The following is a 20,296-nucleotide window of genomic DNA, read 5'->3' as shown; positions in this document are numbered from 1 at the left end:
TGTGTGATTCAATAAAAGTCGTGAAGAGAAAATGAAGAATATTTTTTCTATTTAAATAAAATTCTCCCTAGAATGAATAATAAATCGTACCCTAATAAGTTTTTGAATTTTATCAAGTGCATGCAATAAAAATGCATAATGATAAAAACAGTCATAGTTTAAGTGTGTTTTTAAATTATTTTTCTTCTTTTTATAAAAATGAATTTTTCAAAAAATATTTTCTATCAATATCAAAACACACACAAAAAAGAAAAATCACTTAACCAAAACCTCTTTAGGGAAAAAAGAAAATAAAAAATGAGGAGTGAAGAAAGATGAAAAAAGGGGAAGAAAAGCAAAGAGGTGGGAATAACAGCAAATTCAATTTCTTCTATTGTCTTTTACACTTTCACTAGTTGTTGAAATTTGATATACTCCAGAAAGAAAGAGAGGGAATAATTTTTCAGAGCCTTCAGCAATGGAGGCAGTAGTAGTAGATGCTGGTTCTAAATTCCTCAAAAGTGGTTTCGCTGTTCCAGATCAAACTCCTGCTATGGTATTCTTTTTAACTGTAAAATAGAAACCCCACCAAAAAAAAAAGCTTCAAATTTGGAATTTTCTAGTTATTTTACCTCAATTTGCGTGAAATTTTGGATTTTGGACACTCTTTTCTTGATTTTGGTTGTATATAGACAAAGTACAAGAAAACCCCATAAGAAAAAGAGCTTCAAGATTGGAACTTGCTGCTATTTACTTGTTATTATTGCCCCAATTTGTGGTATTTTTTTGTGGGGGTGTGGTGGGGTGTTAACATGGTAATGATGTAGTTAGTGCTTTTTGTAACTTTGGGAATGAAGTACAGGAAAACCCCATATGAATTTAGCTTCAAGATTGGAACTTTCTGGCTTTCTGCTATTTGCTTGTTATTTTTGCCCCAATTTTGTGTGATTTTTTTGGGGGGGCTTTTAAGATGATAATGATATAGTCAATGCTTTTTGCAAGTTTGGGAATGAAGTACAAGAAAACACCATAAGGAAAGAGTTTCAAGATTGAAACTTTCTTCTATTTACATGTTACTTTGCCCCGATTTGGTGTGGATTTTTTGGGTTTTTAAGATGGTAATGATATAGTTAATGCTTTTTGTAAATTTGGGAATGTATGGTTTAGGTAATACCGACCCAAATGAAACGTATTCCTGAAGATGATGAAGGTTCCTTGTTTGAGGAGGAGGAAGTGACTGTGGATCCCATTGAGAGAGGTTTCATTAAAGATTGGGATGCCATGGAAGACCTGTTGCATCATGTTCTTTATTCTGGTCTTGGTTGGGAAATTGGAAATGAAGGTCAAATTTTGTTCACTGACCCACTCTGCACTCCCAAGGTGAGCTTTTGGTTTTCTTTAAAATCTTTTTCAGAACTTCTGTAATTTATTTAATTTTTGGGGGGCTAGTACCAAATTTCCTTAAAAATTAGTTTGAGTATGCAAACTACTTTAGTTAGTAATGCACATGACAAGGAAATGATTTAAAGAATTGCTTTTTGGATGAGTTGTAATGTCATCTTGAAAAGCTTAACTCCTTTGCTAAGGAATAGTAACTGAGAGAGCCTGGAAATACCAGTTTCAAATCCTAGTTACAACCTTTGGTGGGCATGATTACTATAACCTTGGCAACATGTGCTTGTGGACCTGACATATGGATTAGTCGAGATGCACACAAGCTGGTCTAGAAACTATCGATATTAAAATTAAAAAAATAATAGCAACTAAGAGAATATGTCTTAGGTGGCATTGCTTTCTGTAATTCGACATATCTAGTTATGAAGCTTAAACAGGGTCCTCAGGGATTCGTAATTGACTTGGTCTTATGAGGTTAAAGAAAAGTCTTGGAATATGGAGAAAATAGTAAGTCATTAGCGCTGGATGCAAGATTTGGCTTATTGTTTTTAACTGCAACATCAAGTTAGTATCTTTTCTGTGTATTAGTATGGAGATGTAATTTAATATATATATTGCTGCCTTTGTGTTAACAGGCTATTAGGGAACAATTGGTGCAGTTGATGTTTGAAACATTTAACATCTCGGGGTTTTATGCCTCTGAGCAGGCAGTATTGTCACTTTATGCAGTTGGACGCATATCTGGATGCACTGTTGATGTTGGTCATGGGAAAATTGGTATCTGCATTACCTTAAAACTTATCATCCTTTAACATCCGTGTATTTGAAGATTCTTTGCTTTTTCTGTCACTTAGTCTTCCGTTATCAGATTTATCTTACGTATGTAGTCATTAGGTAGCAAACTTACTTTTGTTTCTACTTCTTTCAACTCCAAAGTATAAGTGAGCAGAGACATGAAAGGCTTGAGAATGTGGTTATCATTGCAGTATTGGTTGGAAAAACTTAGTAATACTGTTTGTTTTATTAGTTTCGAGCAAAGGATCAGGATAATAATCCAGTCTGTGGTGACTAGGGTTGATATGCCCCTCAATGTTCTGCGTATTCTTCCTCTGTTTATAGTTGAGCCTTTTTGAGATGTACCTATTATAGTTAATGCTGATTTATGAAAAAAAATGTACAAATGGGCCCCTTCAGCCTTTCTTCAGCCACATCACTTAGGGACGGCACCACACATACATCCACAAAAAGCAGTGAACACACTAACCTTAAATATGAGCTCTAGAAAAAGAGAAGGGTACTCATGAAAGGTTTCAAGCTACTCCCTTCCCTGACTGAGGTAATTTTCACAAAGATCCAGTAGCTGGGATGGTTTATCACTTTGCTTAGAAGTATTAGGGGGCACGTAGGTCTGTGCAATCTCCATTGATAAGAAGCATATCCACAAGAATAGTGTAAAGAAAGAGATCAATGATTGTAGAAGCCTGATTTTAAACTCTAGTCGACTGGATGTGGACAAGTAAAATATTGAGAAATGCAGCTAACAAGTTGCTTTGAGGACAAAATGAGGTGATACCTCCTTTCTTCCTGTTCAATGGACATGTTCACCTCATGTTTCAACCTTCTTTGGCCATGTTCACCACGATCACCCCAGAATTATATTTCTCGACATATATTCAAGAGAAGAGTGTGTGTGCAACACTTGACACCCTGTGGACAGCACACCTGTATAGAACACGATAATTCTCATGACCTTGAATACTTTCTATACATCTTCTTGCATCTTAAAAAGTTGGATTTGGGGTTCTACAAGGAGGATATTAGCTTACAATGTTGTAATATCTTTCTTGCATATAAATGCTACATATTCTTCCGTATAATTAGAGACTTCAACATTTGAGTTTATAAGTATCGTAATATGAGAGGTCATAGTAATACAATTTTGCTTTTGAGAAAATTTGAGCAGTAGGAGAAATATCTTTATCCCTCATCACTACTCAGTGTCTGTACCCTTTTGATGCTTACATTTTATAATATTTACGTTACCTCATCCAAATAAATGGGCAGAAAGAAAAGAAACCTGTAGCCCCTATTCGTATGGAATGGACAGAACAATGACGTTTTCTTCTCTTGCCTCAGATCAAGGAACTGTGAGAATTGATTTCGTGGTGGTTGCTATCAGAAATATGACTTTTGCTTATTTTGCTATAATGGATATTCGAGTTTTTTTTTTTGTGCTTCTTTTCTTCTGAAAGTTGAACTGTTTGTATTCTGTTTTGGAAATGGTGCTTTACTTTTCCTTGTTTTTTCTCCCATCTGTGCTGATTTCTCAGAGTTTTTCCGGCTGTCCTTTTTATGAGCTTTTAGATATTGCACCTGTCATTGAGGGTGCTGTTCAGCACATAGCATCAAGAAGGTTGGAAGTTGGGGGTTTGGATTTGACAAAGCTACTAGCAGATGAACTTAGTAAATCAAATCCCACAGCGAAACTCAATATTTCTGATGTTGAAAAGTTGAAAGAGCAGTATGCATGCTGTGCTGATGATGATATTGCCTATGAGAAGCTTCAACAATCATGCCTGGAAGAGAAACATACTCTGCCTGATGGCCAGGTTTCTGTGCACTACTTTTCAGCTTATCAGGCACCATTATACTAAGTTGATAGAAAACCAGTTTTCTGTATTATAATACATCTTTAATTTCTAGAACCTATTCTTGTTTCTTAAGGTAAACATAAGCTTTTGTTTTCAAACCGCTGAAAGAAATCCTTCATTCGATTTCTCTAAAGGACATTGTGGTGTAGAACAAGCCAGTACATTACTGCCTTTGAAATCCTTCATTCGATTTCTCTAAAGGACATTGTGGTGTAGAACAAGCCAGTACGTTACTTCCTTTGAACTCACCTTTCTGATTGTCTTGTTCCATCAAAGAGGCTTAAAACCTCCATTTGTGAATTTTTGTGGCTCATTATGGGGTTGAAGGCTGATCTGGTTTTAAAATTTCTAGGATTATGTCTTTCGGTGCGCCATTATGAGGTTGGAGACTGATTTGATTTTAAATAATACTAGGATTGATCTTAGATATTCTTTTTCCTGCTTCTTTCTGTGGAATAGCATAGGTCATTCAGTTAGGGTTCCAAAGAGTGCTGTCATGTGCAATACTCATTTTCAGGATCAAAGGAAATTGAAGGAACAAGGGAAGCTTGTGCATGGAAGTTAGAAAATATTGAGAAATGGGGTCTTACCATCAATGTGAACGATGATCCTTGAATACCAGAGAACTACATAGATATCTTAAGAGAGGACTAAAGGCTGAGCTTCCACTAAATATCTTACATTAGTAGCAGTAAGGGAGTTGTATTTTAAGATCACCGTGTATTCCAGTTTAGTGGTTTTGATAATAACAAATTCTTGCTGGCATTCGTTTATTGTCGTTTTGTCATCCTTATCTTGCATGTAGAACTGTTGATGTCTGAATGAATCTCATTTCATTTTTTGTACTTTAGGTAATCACAATTGGAAAAGAAAGATACACTGTTGGAGAGGCATTGTTTCAACCATCTATATTGGGTAATGATACTCATGGAATAGTTGAGCAGCTTGTTCATAGTATTTCGTCTGTGTCTTCGGAAAATCACCGCCAACTGCTAGAGAACACGGTACTTTGTGGCGGCACAGCTACTATAACCGGTCAGTTTGTTCATCTCTTTGTTAGTTGAATGGGATTGATGACTGCTCATATTTTCCTGTATTTCTTCGTGTCTGTTTTGTTACTAAACTTTTAAGTTTTCTCTTGTTTGGACTTTGATTGGTTTATCTCAAGTTGTTCAATTTTATTGGATGTATTTGAAATGCTTTTATGACGGACAGTCCTTTTCTCGTTCAAGTTAATGCAACTGGGAAGTGTATTATTCCTTTTTTATGTTTCGTTATTGGTATTTTGTTTGGCAAGCTTTCAATAATTATCTACTGGATACATTTGAGATTGGCTTGCTTTTCTATTCCTCACTAAACCCTTTGCCAATCATAGTGTAGGGATGGTCATCCTCAAATTCTCCGATGCCCTAGCTTTCTATTCTTGTTTTGGTTTGGCAGGTGGTATTAAGTATTTTCTCATCAATTGCCTAAGCAGCTAGCTATGACATTCTTGTCATTGAATTTCACTATAGAAGATCTCTTGGCCCAATTCATTGGACGTGAATGTATTTCCACTATTCCTTCCATCCTTAATGATGTTTTCCAACGGTCAACCCCTTGGGAGACTAGAAGAGGTCTGGTGAGCCAATATTTTGTTATTGAAACATAAGTAGCACGCACAACAATAAGTGTTGTCCCCAAATATCTTCTCCAGAAGGGAATGTCCTTGATCATCTCCTTCATAGAATTTTCATATGCTTGATTGATGGCTATAGCAACTATTTGACAAACACAGAGTGAAAAATTAAGGCTGTGTCAATATCTCCCTTCCTCTTCTCCTAAGTAGGAAGATTGTCTATTCCTGTAATATTCTTAACCAATGCCAACATCGTGATGACAAAACAAAATATTGAAATGTTAGAGAGTGCTGTTGATCAGAGGGGCCATTTCTCCCTTTGATTGGTAATTTTTCTTCCAAGTTCCAGGACACAAATCCCTTTTTAATCTTTCTATCTCCTCTTACCAAACTGGTTTAGATTTATAGCTTGCACATTAAGATGACCCGAATGACAAGCAGGAAGAGCTGATCGACTTGTTTATGAGTTAGCATTGATAAGTCCCAAAAGGGATAGCTTAGTGGTCGAGACATAGGAGTAATAACTTGGAAACGTCCCGGTTTGAATCCCAGCTCCAACACTAAGTGCGAACCAATATGCTGAAAGCCCTGGTGGATAGGTTTGCATCGACACTTGTGTTTTTGGTCTGTGAAAGACTGCTCATTGTATCAGTCAAGGAGTGCGCAAGGTTGTCTAGACACCATGGTAATTGACAAATTAAAAAGAGTTGATATTGGCAAAATAATAAATAACCTAGCTAAACAAGAACACAACAACAATTATAGTAACTAGTTAGATCGATATGGAGTACACATTGAAGAGAAGTAAAATTTGTTCCTCCTCCCCATCACTACTTAGGCTAACATATATCGCGAATGAGTATAGGTGAAGAGGGGAATGGATCAAGAGACCCTCAATCAGTCAGTTTGTAAAGTCTAGATTCTGGTGTTTCTTGGGTCTTGCGGGCTAACATACATGATACATGTGAATTAAACTTGTATATGGTGGAGCATCTGGAGAGAAAGAAATGCTAGGTGCTTTGAAGACGAACACAACTCCGTACAGAAGATTAAGCTTGTATATGGTGGACTGTTTGTATAGAAAGAAATGCTAGGTGTCTTTTAATTTGTGGTGTAAAGAACTTTTTGTAATTGAAACAGAGTCAATGTTACAGTTCTTAGAGTCCTTGTAAGTAGAAATGGATTGATAACTCTTTGGATCTTTGTAAATCTGGCTACCGGTATAGCTTTTGTGCTGGCTGATGAATATACTGTTACATTACAAAAAATAATAATTAAACTTTGTGTTGCTCGTGGTTGCAGGGTTTGAGGAGCGGTTTCAGAGAGAAGCTACCCTTTGCTCATCAGCAGTTCGTCCTTCGCTAGTAAAGGTATCTTTCTTGTAAATCCTTGGTTGACAGCTTAGGTTCTTTTTGCCTCTTTGCATTATCAATCATATTTGTGCCCCTTGGCACAATACCATACCGCTTTTATGTTTCCATCATAAAAGCAGTCCATTATGGCAAACTTAGGATTGTCAGCTCAAGTCATTGCGAAAACTCTAACTTAGCAACCCTTTTTTTATAACCGAGAAATCTGTCTGGAGCCAACAACCCTTTGGGCCAACTGCAACCTCAGGGATGATGAGACCGCTCCTCTACCCTTCTCCATTTAAATACTAGACTTAGTTCGCTAAGCACAAGGCTCGAACTTGTAAGCTATGATACAAGTCTAATAGAGAGGATGTGCTAAGAAGAGCATCCTTAGCAAGGTTTAAGTTTCCTTTGCAGACCATTACTACAACAACATACTCGGTGTTAATCCCACATAAGTTCAAAAAGTTATCACTCACTTTTGTACTGGTACTAAATTTCGTTTTTCTGATATTCTTGCAGCCTCCAGAATATATGCCAGAGAACTTGACTTCATATTCAGCATGGATTGGTGGTGCTATACTTGCCAAAGTTGTCTTCCCTCAAAACCAGCACATAACCAAAGCTGATTACGACGAGAGTGGACCTTCTGTTGTTCATCGAAAATGCTTTTAAATACTTAAGCAGACACATTTTACAGTACTCTTTCCTATTATGCAGCTGCTTGTGTACAAGTTCTTAGTTAAACTTCAGTTGAATTTTTTTCTTTATTTTTTGCTGTTAACTGTACCAACATTACCAGAGGTCTCGGATTTTAGCCTTTAGTGGAGTTTCTCGATGGATTCTGAATTTACTTTCAAGTTGATATCTTGGTTACTTGCATATGTTTTTTTTCCTCCCGTCAAACGTATTCAAGTGTAATTAATTCTATAGGTGGGGTTTAAAAAGATTAGTGTGTTCGCAAGTTTTATCCTTTATCTCAAATATCCAACTTTGTTATTCAAACATAAACTCGGAACTTAAAATATTCAAATTTTATACAAATTGAAATTTTTTGATCAAATCTGGTTTTTCTTCCTCCCCAATTTCTAAACATTCATATATACTCTTGTGAATTCTTTTGCATAAATTAATTTTAAATCAGGATTTAATAAATCACAAATTTGAAAAATAGGAGGCATAGGAATAAAATATTTTTTGATTTTTTCATTTATCACGATAATAACGTCTTTATAAATTTCATTATCCTTATATTCAGAAAGAAAAAAAGTTAATTCAGTTATATGACTTTAAATACTACAAACATTAGGATCACAATTACTAAAAAATTCTAGAATATCATGACATTTTAATAAAATTTTGACAATACCTTCAACAATATTCCAGTCTGAATCAATTAAAAAATTAGCAGAATTTTCAATATGATTATTATATGTAGCAGATATTGGCTCCATATATTTATATGCAACATTTAACATAATGTATAAAGAATCCCACTTTGTAGCAATATTTATTGGTATTCTTTTTGGATTAAGGTTAAAATCTTTGCAATTTTTCCTAAATTCCTTAATTCTTGTTGTTAAATTATTTTGAAAAATAAATGTAATTTCTCCTCTAACTTTGGTAATATAAGAACTAAAAAAATTAACGATATCATGTACAATTGAATTAAAAGTATCACGTATACATCTAACGTAAAAAATTTCATTTAAAGGTGGTAGAGACGATATTTCTAAAGTTGAAATAGCATTAAACCCGTTAGGTGCATTATTAAAAGAAATACACATAATTTTGTTATATAGACTATAAAACGTCAAAATATCATTAATAGGTGCAACAATAAAAAGACCATTATTTTTATCTTTAATATAACGACAAGCTATAATATGTTTTTTCATTACCCAATCAGAATTTATCCAATGACATGAAACTATTAAATAATCTAAGTTACCAACATCACAACGAATATCAAGTGCAAGAGAAACTCTAGAATCAAGTTTCGATAATAAATAACGTAAATATCATTGATATTGCGTATAAAATATCATAACGTCATTTATACAAGTAATTCTAGGAATATCATTAATCAAACGATTAGTATATAATCTATGGATATATGCATTAAATTCTTTAGCAGAAGTAAAGTCCAAAGGTATTGCACTAGCTTTTGATTTTATGATTTCATTTTTATATTTCTTTCTATTACTAAATAATTTTTCATTAATTAAATCATCATCAATATTTTTTTTCTATTGCAGAAACCTCCTTAGATTCTTCCTCTTCACTCAGTACACTTTCGCAATTAATATTATGCGTACAATGTTGTATATCTTCACTATCCTCTAAAGAATCATCTTTAAACTTACGAGGAATTTATTGATTAATAGAACTAGATGTCTTATCTTTATTCTTACGTCCTCCCTTAAACATACCTTTACTCGAAGACATAATGCAAATAAAACAGCAAAACTAACAAATTCAGTATGTAAATTAAAAGATAGAACGAGTTTACCAAAATGTCGTATCAAGTCAAAACTTGGGGATTTGGGACTAAAGTGTAGTTTTCCAAAGTTATATGGTAAGTAAATATAGGAAAAATTACTTGATTGAGTGATTTTTAAAAATTAATTATTGATTTTAGAGATATTTTTTATTTATTACCGTTTATAGCAATACATCGCAATATTATGATAAATCTATACTTGTATTAAAAGTGAATTATGCATACAATATAAATGTATTATAAGTGTTTTAAAATATATATTATGTTTGTGTAGTAAGAAACCGACATAATGTATTATAAGTCTATTAAAGTATGTGATAAATATATTATCTATCTATAAAACTTGTATTATATATGTTTTATAAATAGTTCTCTGCAATATGTATTAAAACTGTATTATAAATGTATTATAAGTGTTCAGTGATTTTTTTTTATTGCTATAGATGATAAATATTTTCTTAATATTATATATTTATGTAAGTTTCCGTAAATATATCCGCTATTGGGCCGTTGCCCAACGGCCAGTAAGGCCTTGAAAGGAAGGTGGATAATTGTGCCGGGCCTTAACGGGCTATTAATGGGCCGATCCGGTTTCGGTTCAGAGTTAGGGGTAAAATTGGAAATTGAACAAATTAGGTTTTTTTTTAGCGATCCCATTTATATAGTACCGCTTCTTTGTTCTTCCATTTGTCTTCTCTTTCAGCAGCAGCAGTAGCAGCAACAAGAAGAGCAACAAAACCCTAATTTGAAGACCTAATCATGGTGGGTTTTTCTCCTTTTTGTGTTTTACATTGTTGAATTTAAGATATAGTTACTCTTTTTATTGTGATTTTTTTTTAGATGAGTTTTTGATGATTAAATACTTTGTTGTAGTTTTTGCTTTCTTTAGTATGTGATGGAATTTGTAAATTATTAGGTTTTATCTGATTAAATTTATTGTTTTTCTCTGTTTTTTGGGGTTTGTTCAAGCTTTACTTTTGAAAATAGTATTTTTTGGGGATTTTTTCTGTGAATAAAGAAAAGCTAATCCTGAGTCTTGAACGGTTTGGTTTTGTGGTAAAAGCTTAGGTGGGGATGGATGGGTTTAGCGGTTGATATTGGTTTGTGGCCAAAAGTATAGTGTCTAAGTGGGCGGAGGGTGGGCTCGTTTATTCACCGAGTTTTGATGTGTGAGCTATTGAAACTCTAGGAGTTTTCTGTTTTGAGAAAAAAAGGAGTCTTGATGTGTTGACTTCATGATGTGGAGATAGTAAGATTCTTTTTGTGGTAATTGAAGTGTTATTTTCTGGGACTTTTTATTCTCGGGCCTCCAGAGCTCTGGCGTAGTGGTTAGAGCTTAGGTGGTGATGGATGGGTTAGGTTCTTGTTTACGCAAAAGCATGGTATCTAAGTGGCAAAGGGTTGCTTTTGCAGGCAAAAACATGGTATTTAAGTGAAAGTTGAGAATGGGCTCATTATCCACCGAGTTACTGAACCTCTAGGAATTTTCTGTTATGTAAAAAAGTGTTGATGTTTTGACTTCCTGTTGTGGTGCTATTAGATTCTTTTAGTGGTACTTGAAGTGTTATTTTATGGGACTCTTTATTCTCGAGCCTCCAGATCTCTGGCCTAGTGGTTAGAGCTTAGGTGGTGATGGATGGGTTAGGTTCTCGTCACGCAAAAACATGGTATCTAAGTATCAAAGGGTTGCTTTTGCAGGCAAAAACATTATATCTAAGTGGCAGAGGGTTAGGACGGGTCATTGTCCACTGAGTTAGCGAACCTCTAGGAATTTTCTGGTATAAAAAAAGGTCTTGATATATTGACTTCCTGATGTGGAGATATTAGATTCTTTTAGTGGCGCTTGAAGTGTTATTTAATCCAAGATTTTAGCCCTCTTTTAGTTTCTATTGAAGTAATTGGATTTTATCCCGTCTAGATTCCCCTGATTCCTTCCTGAACTTTGTCAGCTCCCGGATTATTAACTAGCAATGTATGAGCTGACCCTTTTGCTAATTTACTTTTGTGATTTTGTAACTATTATGCATCTACTTGATGCCAGCAATAGAGTTAATTACTTCATAATAAAGCTAGATTTCTTCGGGGTTATTTTTGAGTCTTTGACTCTCTTACTTCTCTTCTTATGTGTGCATTTATTTGAAAATCTTGATATAAGTTGAGCAACTTAAGGGAATGTAGATGAAGTGACTTATCTTATAGTTGCTGATATATCCCCTATTGGTAGAAGAACTGCAAGTTTAATTATAGCTTATATCTTGATGAATGTGATTCCTTGTTTTGTCCTTCATACATTGGTTCTTACTGGTTAAGCAGTCAAATATTTCATGTTCATTACCATTTGATTTGTTGAGATTGCATGGGAACTTGCTTGGAACTACTTTCTGCAATTTTTCATCCTTGTGTGAAGGAGTGAATGTTTAACTGAACCTTTTTTTCTTTTGGTTTCAGCCGAAGCAAATCCACGAGATCAAGGATTTCCTCCTAACAGCAAGGAGGAAGGATGCACGATCTGTCAAGATCAAGAAGAACAAGGATATGGTCAAGTTCAAGGTTCGCTGCTCCAAGTACCTGTACACACTCTGTGTGTCCGACTTTGAGAAGGCTGACAAGTTAAAGCAGTCACTTCCTCCAGGTATACTTATTTACACTAGGGGTGTTCACGGGTCGTTTTGGGTCAGTTATTGATCAAAATCAAAATCAAACCATTTTAATTGGTTTTAAAATTATTAAAACCAAATCAAACCAGTTAAAATATACATCCATTGGTTTGGTTATTATTGGTTTTGGTTTGGTTTGGTGGTTTGGTTGTTATTGGTTTTGGTTTGGTTTGGTTAGGTTATTCGGTTATTAACCATACACAAAAATTAAAAAAAAGATTCATTCAAAAGAGAGAAGAAAAGACAATAATTCATTAAAAAAAATTGTCTTCGTGCCATTTGGATCTTATAATTCTTATATTAGAAATTTAATTATGTTTAGCTTTCTGCTTATATTGTTAGCTAATCCAATGAACTAAGCAACATAAACTTACTAAATAGTGCTTAAGCTAATGATATGGATGTACAAATAAAAGATCATAACTTATTATTTTAAATTAGTGTTTTGTATTTTTGCATAAAAAAGTATTCATAAAAAATAAACAGTGTATATATTGTGTAAATAGTGTATAAAAATATGTTTATAATTTGTTGGTTCGGTTATTTCTATGGTTTGTTTGAACAAAACCAAAACCAAACATTGTTGATTTTTAAAAATGCAAAACCAAACCAAAGATAAAATTGATTTATTTGATTAGTTTGGATCGGTTTTCATCCAAATCGTGAACACTCTTAATTTACACTTTTGTTATGTTGTTCCAGTTTGCTAGTTTATTTGCTATATAGTTGCTAATCTCGTTGATCATGAATCTCATTGTTTTGAGTATATTTTGATATGTAGGTTTGAGCGTGCAAGACCTTTGAAGATGTAAGAGTTGATGTGTTTTCCCCCCTTAGATTGATTAGAAGATACTCAAGAATTCGAACAACTTGTGCTCCTTTACCATTTTCTCAACCTGTGGAATATCTTAAGTTTTGTTCGTTTTAGATATTTGTGTTGCTTTCTCAAGTGTCTCCTTTGACTTTATTTTGAACCCTTATGTTTTTGACAAGAAATTTTGGTTAATTTGCCTGTTTTCTCAACAAGGGTGGGTGTAGCTACCAGATTCGCGGGTTTAACTGAAGTCAATAGCTTTAATTATGCTCATACCAAGGATTCGAAATTGAGATTTCTATTGCTTTTTGAAACAAATACATGGTAAGCAACAAGGTCAAGTTTATCTCCAAGAGTTATTCTTGTTAATGATCTTCAAATATGATATTATGTATATAAATTTATCGAGCAATTTTGTCTAGCAACAGTAAAATATTTTGTAATATTACCCAAGTAATGTAACTTTTAGATATCGGTAGGCAAAGGTAGGCAAAAGTAGAGTTCAATTGAATTCAATAATTTGCATTTTGAAATCAAAAAAACAAAAAAGGAGTAAAATTGAGTGTTGCAAGTAGGTGTGTGCATCAATCGATTTGGTTTAATTTTACGTAGTATTGGTTTGGTTTATCGATTTTTGATTTTTAAATACACTAAATTAATAATCAAATCAATGAGATTTTTTTTAATGGATTTTTTTATCTTTAATGGTTCGTTTTTTTGATTTAACCAATAAAAAATTGCTTATAATACAAATATATATGACTTTTTCAATAATTTGGCGAAATAGGATAATAAAATATCTTTATAGAATGCTCATAAAATAGAAATAGTAATAACTATTATGAAAAAAACTATAAGTTCAATACAAATAAAGAGGTTTGTTTCTTGTGAACTCAAAGTCACAGCAAGTGTGAATTGAAAATTAAAAGACACGTAATCAGTTATAAAGTCCTGATGTTAATATTTAATATTATATTGAGGTAAAATAATACATTACTATAATTTTAATGGGTTATCGAATTACAAATAAACCAATACTAAAAAGGGTAAATCACATAATATGGCCATTCGGCTATATTAATTTCAAAAAAATGGCTACCGACTTCTGGTCTTCTTCGTTGTGTCTTCTTCTTTGTTGTCCATCATCTAGTTCTTCTTCACCATCATCATCATCATCTTCTTCGAAATAAAAATCGACATATAAAAAATATGAATCATTTCAAGCAAATTATATATCAAAATATTCAAAACATCGAGAGACTGTCATATTTAAATTTTTGGAACTGTTTAGATATGATTTTGAGTTAATCGAGATTGAATAGTTAGTATATATTTCATGTATAATTAAGCTATATTCAGTTTTTTGAGTGCATCATAATGTATAGTCAGTGTATAGCTCATGTATAGGTAAGCAATATTATATAGTCAGTATGTGACTTTTGACAAGCTATATTGTATAATCAGTATATACTTCTTATGAATTTTGATTATTTTTTTATGTAAATAAAATATAACTATATTTATTTTAAACTAATTATTTTATTGTATATATTTATTACTTTAATTAAATTAGTGAAGAAGAAACTTGTACAGCAGGACGTTGATGATCAGGTAAAATTCATCTTACTTTCTTACTATTTGTTCTTACTTGCTACTGATTAAGCAATAGCGGATTTAGAATTTACACAAAGGGGCTCGAAAAATAAAAATAGTCTTAAAATTTAAACTAGGAAATTCAAGTGAACTTTTTAAACCCCTAACTACTAAGTTAACCTCTAATCTTGTGTTAGGGATTCAAAATATCTATATATGTCAATAAAAAAATTACCTTATGCTATCTGCGTAATCTTTATTATTATAATCTTGTCAAACTGGACACCACAACTACAGTAAACATGGCAGAAATTCTTTGAGTACATTGCTGATTACTTGGTGCCACTGTCAATTGCTAAGTAATTTCAGTATTCTAATATTCAATTCTATTATTTGTCTATGGTGGACAAGATGAGTGAATCGAGACTGAGATGGTTTGGACATGTGCAGAGGAGGTGCTCTAGGATATCCACGGGATGCATTTTCTCATTTTGGTTTGGGTTATGATTCAAGCAGTGGTGAGTATAAGATCCTTCATATGCACCAGTACCTAGGTGATTCTAAATATCCTAATGGAATTCTCGCGTTGAAAGGTAGATCCTGGAGAAGAATTGATGAACATCCTCGTTTCGTGAAGAGATCATCGGGAAGTAACCAATCAACAAGCACTGATTTATGATTTTCAATGCTTACAAGATCTGCATTATCATCAAGAACTACTTCTTCATGGTTATTACACCATGTATCACTTTTTACAACACCATATTTCTGAAGAAATGTTATATGTCCTTGAGAAATGACGATAATTCGAGCCTATAACACAAGTCATAAGTTAGAAAGTCTAAACCATACTGAGCTGAATTTGAACACACTGAACATGGCCAGCAAATTGGATATTGATTTGTTGACTATTGGCTGTCTAAAAAATGTCGAATTGTGAACTTGAATGTTTACACATAAATCAATCTTATAGTCTAGAATAATATTTTGCTAATATATAACTACAAAGTACCAATCTTTGTAATTGGATTAGGTTAATATCAATACATTTTATCAATCATTCATTGAATGATAAAACTGTAAATGGTGGAGACAAACAATTTAAATATTGAAAAATTAAAAGAAATAGTATCAAGAATGACCGTAAGAGTGATCATTATGAACAAATCCAAAATCTTTATAGATAGAGTCAATCACTAATTCCCAACAGTGGGGTGAATGAAATCCAACAACTAATTTTATGTATAATTTAGAATACTATAGTTTCAAAGTGAATATTATATTTTCAAACTAAATACTATAATTTTAAATATCAATGACAAATTTTAAGGAAAATGATATAATAGTGTTTAAAAAAAAATCAAAGAGGCCATAAAGGTCATTTTTATTGGGATAATTACATCATCCACCTTTTGTTGTCGTCGTCTTCTACTGATAGTTTCGAGTGAATAATATATCAAAAAATTCTAAACATTGAGAGGATTTCATACCTAAAATTTGAGACTGCTTAGAGGTGATTTTGAGTTGATCGGGATTGAAAAGTCGGTATATACTTCATGTATACTCAATGTATATTTCATATATAGTCAAGGTATATTCAGCTTTTTGAGTGCATCATAATGTATAGTTAGCATATAACTTATGTATAAGTAAGCTATATTGTGTAGTCAGTATATACTTTCTATGACTTTTGGCAAACTATATTATATAGTCACCGTATATTTTCTATAATCTTTTTGGCTATATTATATAGTCAGTATATACTTTCTTTGATTTTTGACAAGTTATATTGTATAAACTACCCCTTTTATTTATAATAACGGAAAAAGACTTAAAATGTCATCGAACTATTGAAAATGGTACAAAAATACCCCTCATCCATTTATTAGGCCTAAAATGCCCTTCACATCCACCTTTAGGTCCAAAAAATACTTTTTCTTTAACGGAAAAGAGTATTTTAGACCCAATAGATGGATGATAGGGCATTTTTGTATCATTTCCAATAGTTTGAGGACATTTTAGGCTCTTTAGACATAATTTTAATTAAATAATTTGAATAATTTTTCAAACACGTGACGGTCATCTATTGGTTATAATTTAATTATTCAAAATTAATTATAAATCATAGTTTATTTAACAAAATTTTAATTAAATAATTTTTAAACACGTGGCGGCCATCTATTTGTTACAATTTAATTATTTAAAATTTATTTAATAGAATTTTACTTCAATAATTTGAACAATTTTTTTAAACACGTGGCGACCATCTATTAGTTACAATTTAATTATTTAAAATTAATAATAAATTAAAATTTATTTAACAAAATTTTAGTTACGAAAAAGGGCCTAAAATACACTCGAACTATTGAAAATTGTACAAAAATGTTTCTCATCCATCTATTAGGCCTAAAATGCCATTTTTCGTTAAAGAAAATGTCATTTTTGGACCTAAAGGTGGATGTCAAGGGCATTTTAGAACCAATAGATGGATGGGAATTTTTTTTATCATTTCCAATAGTTCAGGACATTTTAGATCATTTTCTATTATAATAACAGAGAGCAATTGTTTTGAAAACACAATGGTCCAAAGTACAAAAGGGTAAAGCACAAAAAAGAAAAAAAGAGAAAGCCCAAATGCAAAAATTGGCAATAAAGATTAGGTGAGGAAGATATTCAGGAAAAAAAAATCAGAGTCTAGATTTATTTATTTTGTTGGATAATACTAATTCGAGTAGATTATTAAAATTTCTCTAATTGGTAATGTATTTATATTTTTCCCAAAAATAAATAGAATCAAATTGGTAGGGTGTTTATATTTTTCCCAAAAATAAATATAATCAAATTGGTAGTGTGTTTATATTTTTCCCAAAAATAAATATAATCAAATTGGTAGTGTGTTTATATTTTTCCCAAAAATAAATAGAATCAAATTGGTAGTGTGTTTATATTTTTCCCTAAAATAAAAAGAATCAAATTGGTAGTGTGTTTATATTTTTCCCAAAAATAAATAGAATCAAATTGGTAGTGTGTTTATATTTTTCCCAAAAATAAATAGAATCAAATTGGTAGTGTGTTTATATTTTTTCCAAAAATAAACAAAATCACGCTTATAAATAAGCTAATCCAGCATTCAAACATTCCAATCGAAGCTCCAAAAATGATAAAAAGGCAAGGGTGAAGAAGAATTAGTATTATCTATGCGGTCTCTTTTTCGATTCAATTGTGTTTCAATTTTTTGGGAAATATTGATCGGATGAGCCGTAATATAGGATGAAACATCAATTATGTCAAAGAATGATAAATGAAAATTTCTCTTTTACCAATTGCACAATGGGTAAGCTATATTTTTTTTATATATTATTGGCTTATATATCATCGATTTAACTGATTAAAGATGTATGAAACTAAATTTTCCTTTAAATTTTGAACCATGGTTATTGTGTAGTCTATTATTATTGCGATGACTTGATTATAATCAGAGTTTATGAAATATTATTGAATCCCACATACTTTTGCTTCGGAATCCCTCCATACGAGAAATGATTGTACTTTTCACTCCCAATTCTCCACTTAAGGGATTTTTTTTGTTTAGGATTGAGTTTCGACTCAAATAGTGGTGATTATAGGATCCTTTAGATTTCCCATAATGAAAATGAGGGTCACAAAGTACCTGGTGAAATTCTCCCACTAAAAAGGTATTTTTTGAAGAAAAATTGATGAACATCCTCGTGCCATTCACAATATGCTTTGTGGCAATTATTTCCGTTCCAAAAAATCTTAAGGTTCCTATAATCACCACTAGTTGAGTCAAAACTCAATCCCAAACAAGAAAATTTCTTCATTGGAAATTCTGAACTGAAAATTGTACAATTGATTTTCGTGGAGAGACTCCATAGTAAAAATATGTCACAAATAATATTTCCATAAACCCTGATAATAAGTCATCGTAACAACAATAGACAACACAATATTGTGATTCAAGATTTAAAGAGCAAATCAGGGTGCAATTGGTGAAAGAGAAATTTTAGAGAATTTTGGTCATTCTTGATATAATTAAAATGATTCATCCTAAATACGACTCATCGATCAATGCTTTTCAAAATTTTGAAACACAGTTAAATTAAAGAAGAGACTGTATAGGTACACTTGATTTACTTGTCTGGTAATGTTTTCTCTAAATTAAAATCATTTTAGTTGACCATCAATTTCCTAATAACTTTATTTCACGTTTTATTTTCTCTAATCATCAAACTTCAGCAAAGTGAAAACTGAAAAGAATACAATTTACACTTGAATATCAAATTCTGATAGATTTAGAATTTTTTTAAAAAATATTAAAGTGTGCAAAGTCTGTATTCTTTAATTTGGACATAAAAATGTGATGTAAAAAATATTATTTTTTTTAAAAAATAATTTAAAATGAGGATTAATTAAAATTGTATATTGCATTTTAGTTCTTTGGCTAAAGAGAATTAATTAAATTTCTATTCTTTAGGTGCCTTACCCTTATTCTTTTTATTGTTTACTTCAAAGAATTACAAGGTAATATAATAATAAACCACAATTCCAGAAGTAATGTATATCCTAACCAACCAACCAACCCCCCCCCCCCCCCCCAAAAAAAAAAAAAAAAAAATCTATTTTGGAAATCTAATAATTAGTTGACCATATAATGTTTATTTTGAGAAAATTAAAAATCCAAAATGAATATCCAACGAACTTAATCTTTTACAAACACAATTAAATAAGCTATAAAAGCATGGACAAAATGAAGATTTATTTAAGTTTAGCAATTGATAATCTTCCACAAAGACGTTCATTCTTTGATATTTAATAAAATTCAAATGATAGAAAGAATATTAACATTAGTTCTATTGAAGAGTGTCACAAATAAATCGAGAAATAGTCTAGAAAAATGATTATCAGACTTCTAAACTATTACAGTTAAGCCTCTTTAGTACAATAGTTGTTCTCTTTATTTCGATATAACGGTCAAGTTTTATTTGTAACAAATTTTCGTGATATATTATTTTATATAATAATATTTTATTATAACAATAACAAAAATTTATAACAAACAATGTTATTATAAAAAGGTTTGACAATATGTAATCACTATTTTATTATGTATAATTGACATAAATCTCATAGCGTTAAGAGTTAATTACATTATTTTTCTACTCTTTTTTAAATTACAAAAATTTCTTAAAATTTATGAATTTCGGATACATCCGTGGACTTGCGGATACATAAGCAGACATCCAGATATATACGGAAGAGATGTATTCAAGAGGAGAGGGATGTATCAGAGAAAGAATAGAGACGTATCAGAGAGAGGATAGACATTCGGATACATATGGGAGGGATGTATCCTAAAGGAAAGGGATATATCAGAGAGGGAAGGAATATATCAGAGAAGGAGACAGGGATATATCAGCGAGAGGAGCGTGATGTATCCGAGAGGAAATTTTTGAAAAATTATTTAAATAGTAATTTTTTTTTAGAAATTATGATAAAATAAAATATGTATTTAAGTAATTTTTCGTATTATCGCTAAGGATAATTTACTTCATATCATTGCCGTCGTAGACAAATCCATAATATAGCTTATTCTCAAAATTTATTTATTAAATTTGTTTGCATTTGAGATAAATAAAATCAATAACTGTAGATTGACTTTTAATTGTTGAATGCTAATTATGTTAATCACACCAGCTATACTATAGTTGATTAA

General features: G+C 31.8%; 2 protein-coding genes across 2 annotated transcripts; both read left to right on the top strand.

The window, feature by feature from the left end:
• Positions 1 to 267: 267 nt before the first annotated feature.
• Positions 268 to 7,855, top strand: LOC129899058 (actin-related protein 7). The gene is made up of 7 exons (XM_055973841.1): positions 268 to 535; positions 1,147 to 1,359; positions 2,010 to 2,151; positions 3,739 to 3,983; positions 4,877 to 5,060; positions 6,946 to 7,013; positions 7,518 to 7,855. The coding sequence occupies exons 1-7, from the start codon at positions 458 to 460 to the stop codon at positions 7,668 to 7,670; spliced, it is 1,083 nt and encodes a 360-aa protein (XP_055829816.1). The 5' UTR covers positions 268 to 457; the 3' UTR covers positions 7,671 to 7,855.
• Positions 7,856 to 10,171: 2,316 nt separating this feature from the next.
• Positions 10,172 to 13,161, top strand: LOC129899051 (60S ribosomal protein L38-like). Its single transcript, XM_055973829.1, has 3 exons — positions 10,172 to 10,260; positions 11,947 to 12,130; positions 12,937 to 13,161. Exons 1-3 carry the CDS (start codon positions 10,258 to 10,260, stop codon positions 12,957 to 12,959), a joined length of 210 nt encoding a protein of 69 aa, XP_055829804.1. The 5' UTR covers positions 10,172 to 10,257; the 3' UTR covers positions 12,960 to 13,161.
• Positions 13,162 to 20,296: the final 7,135 nt, after the last annotated feature.

Source organism: Solanum dulcamara, chromosome 1 (assembly GCF_947179165.1).
Source record: "Solanum dulcamara chromosome 1, daSolDulc1.2, whole genome shotgun sequence".
In the NCBI taxonomy this organism is placed as follows: Eukaryota; Viridiplantae; Streptophyta; class Magnoliopsida; order Solanales; family Solanaceae; genus Solanum; species Solanum dulcamara.
This window is presented reverse-complemented; position numbering and strand designations above follow the sequence as displayed.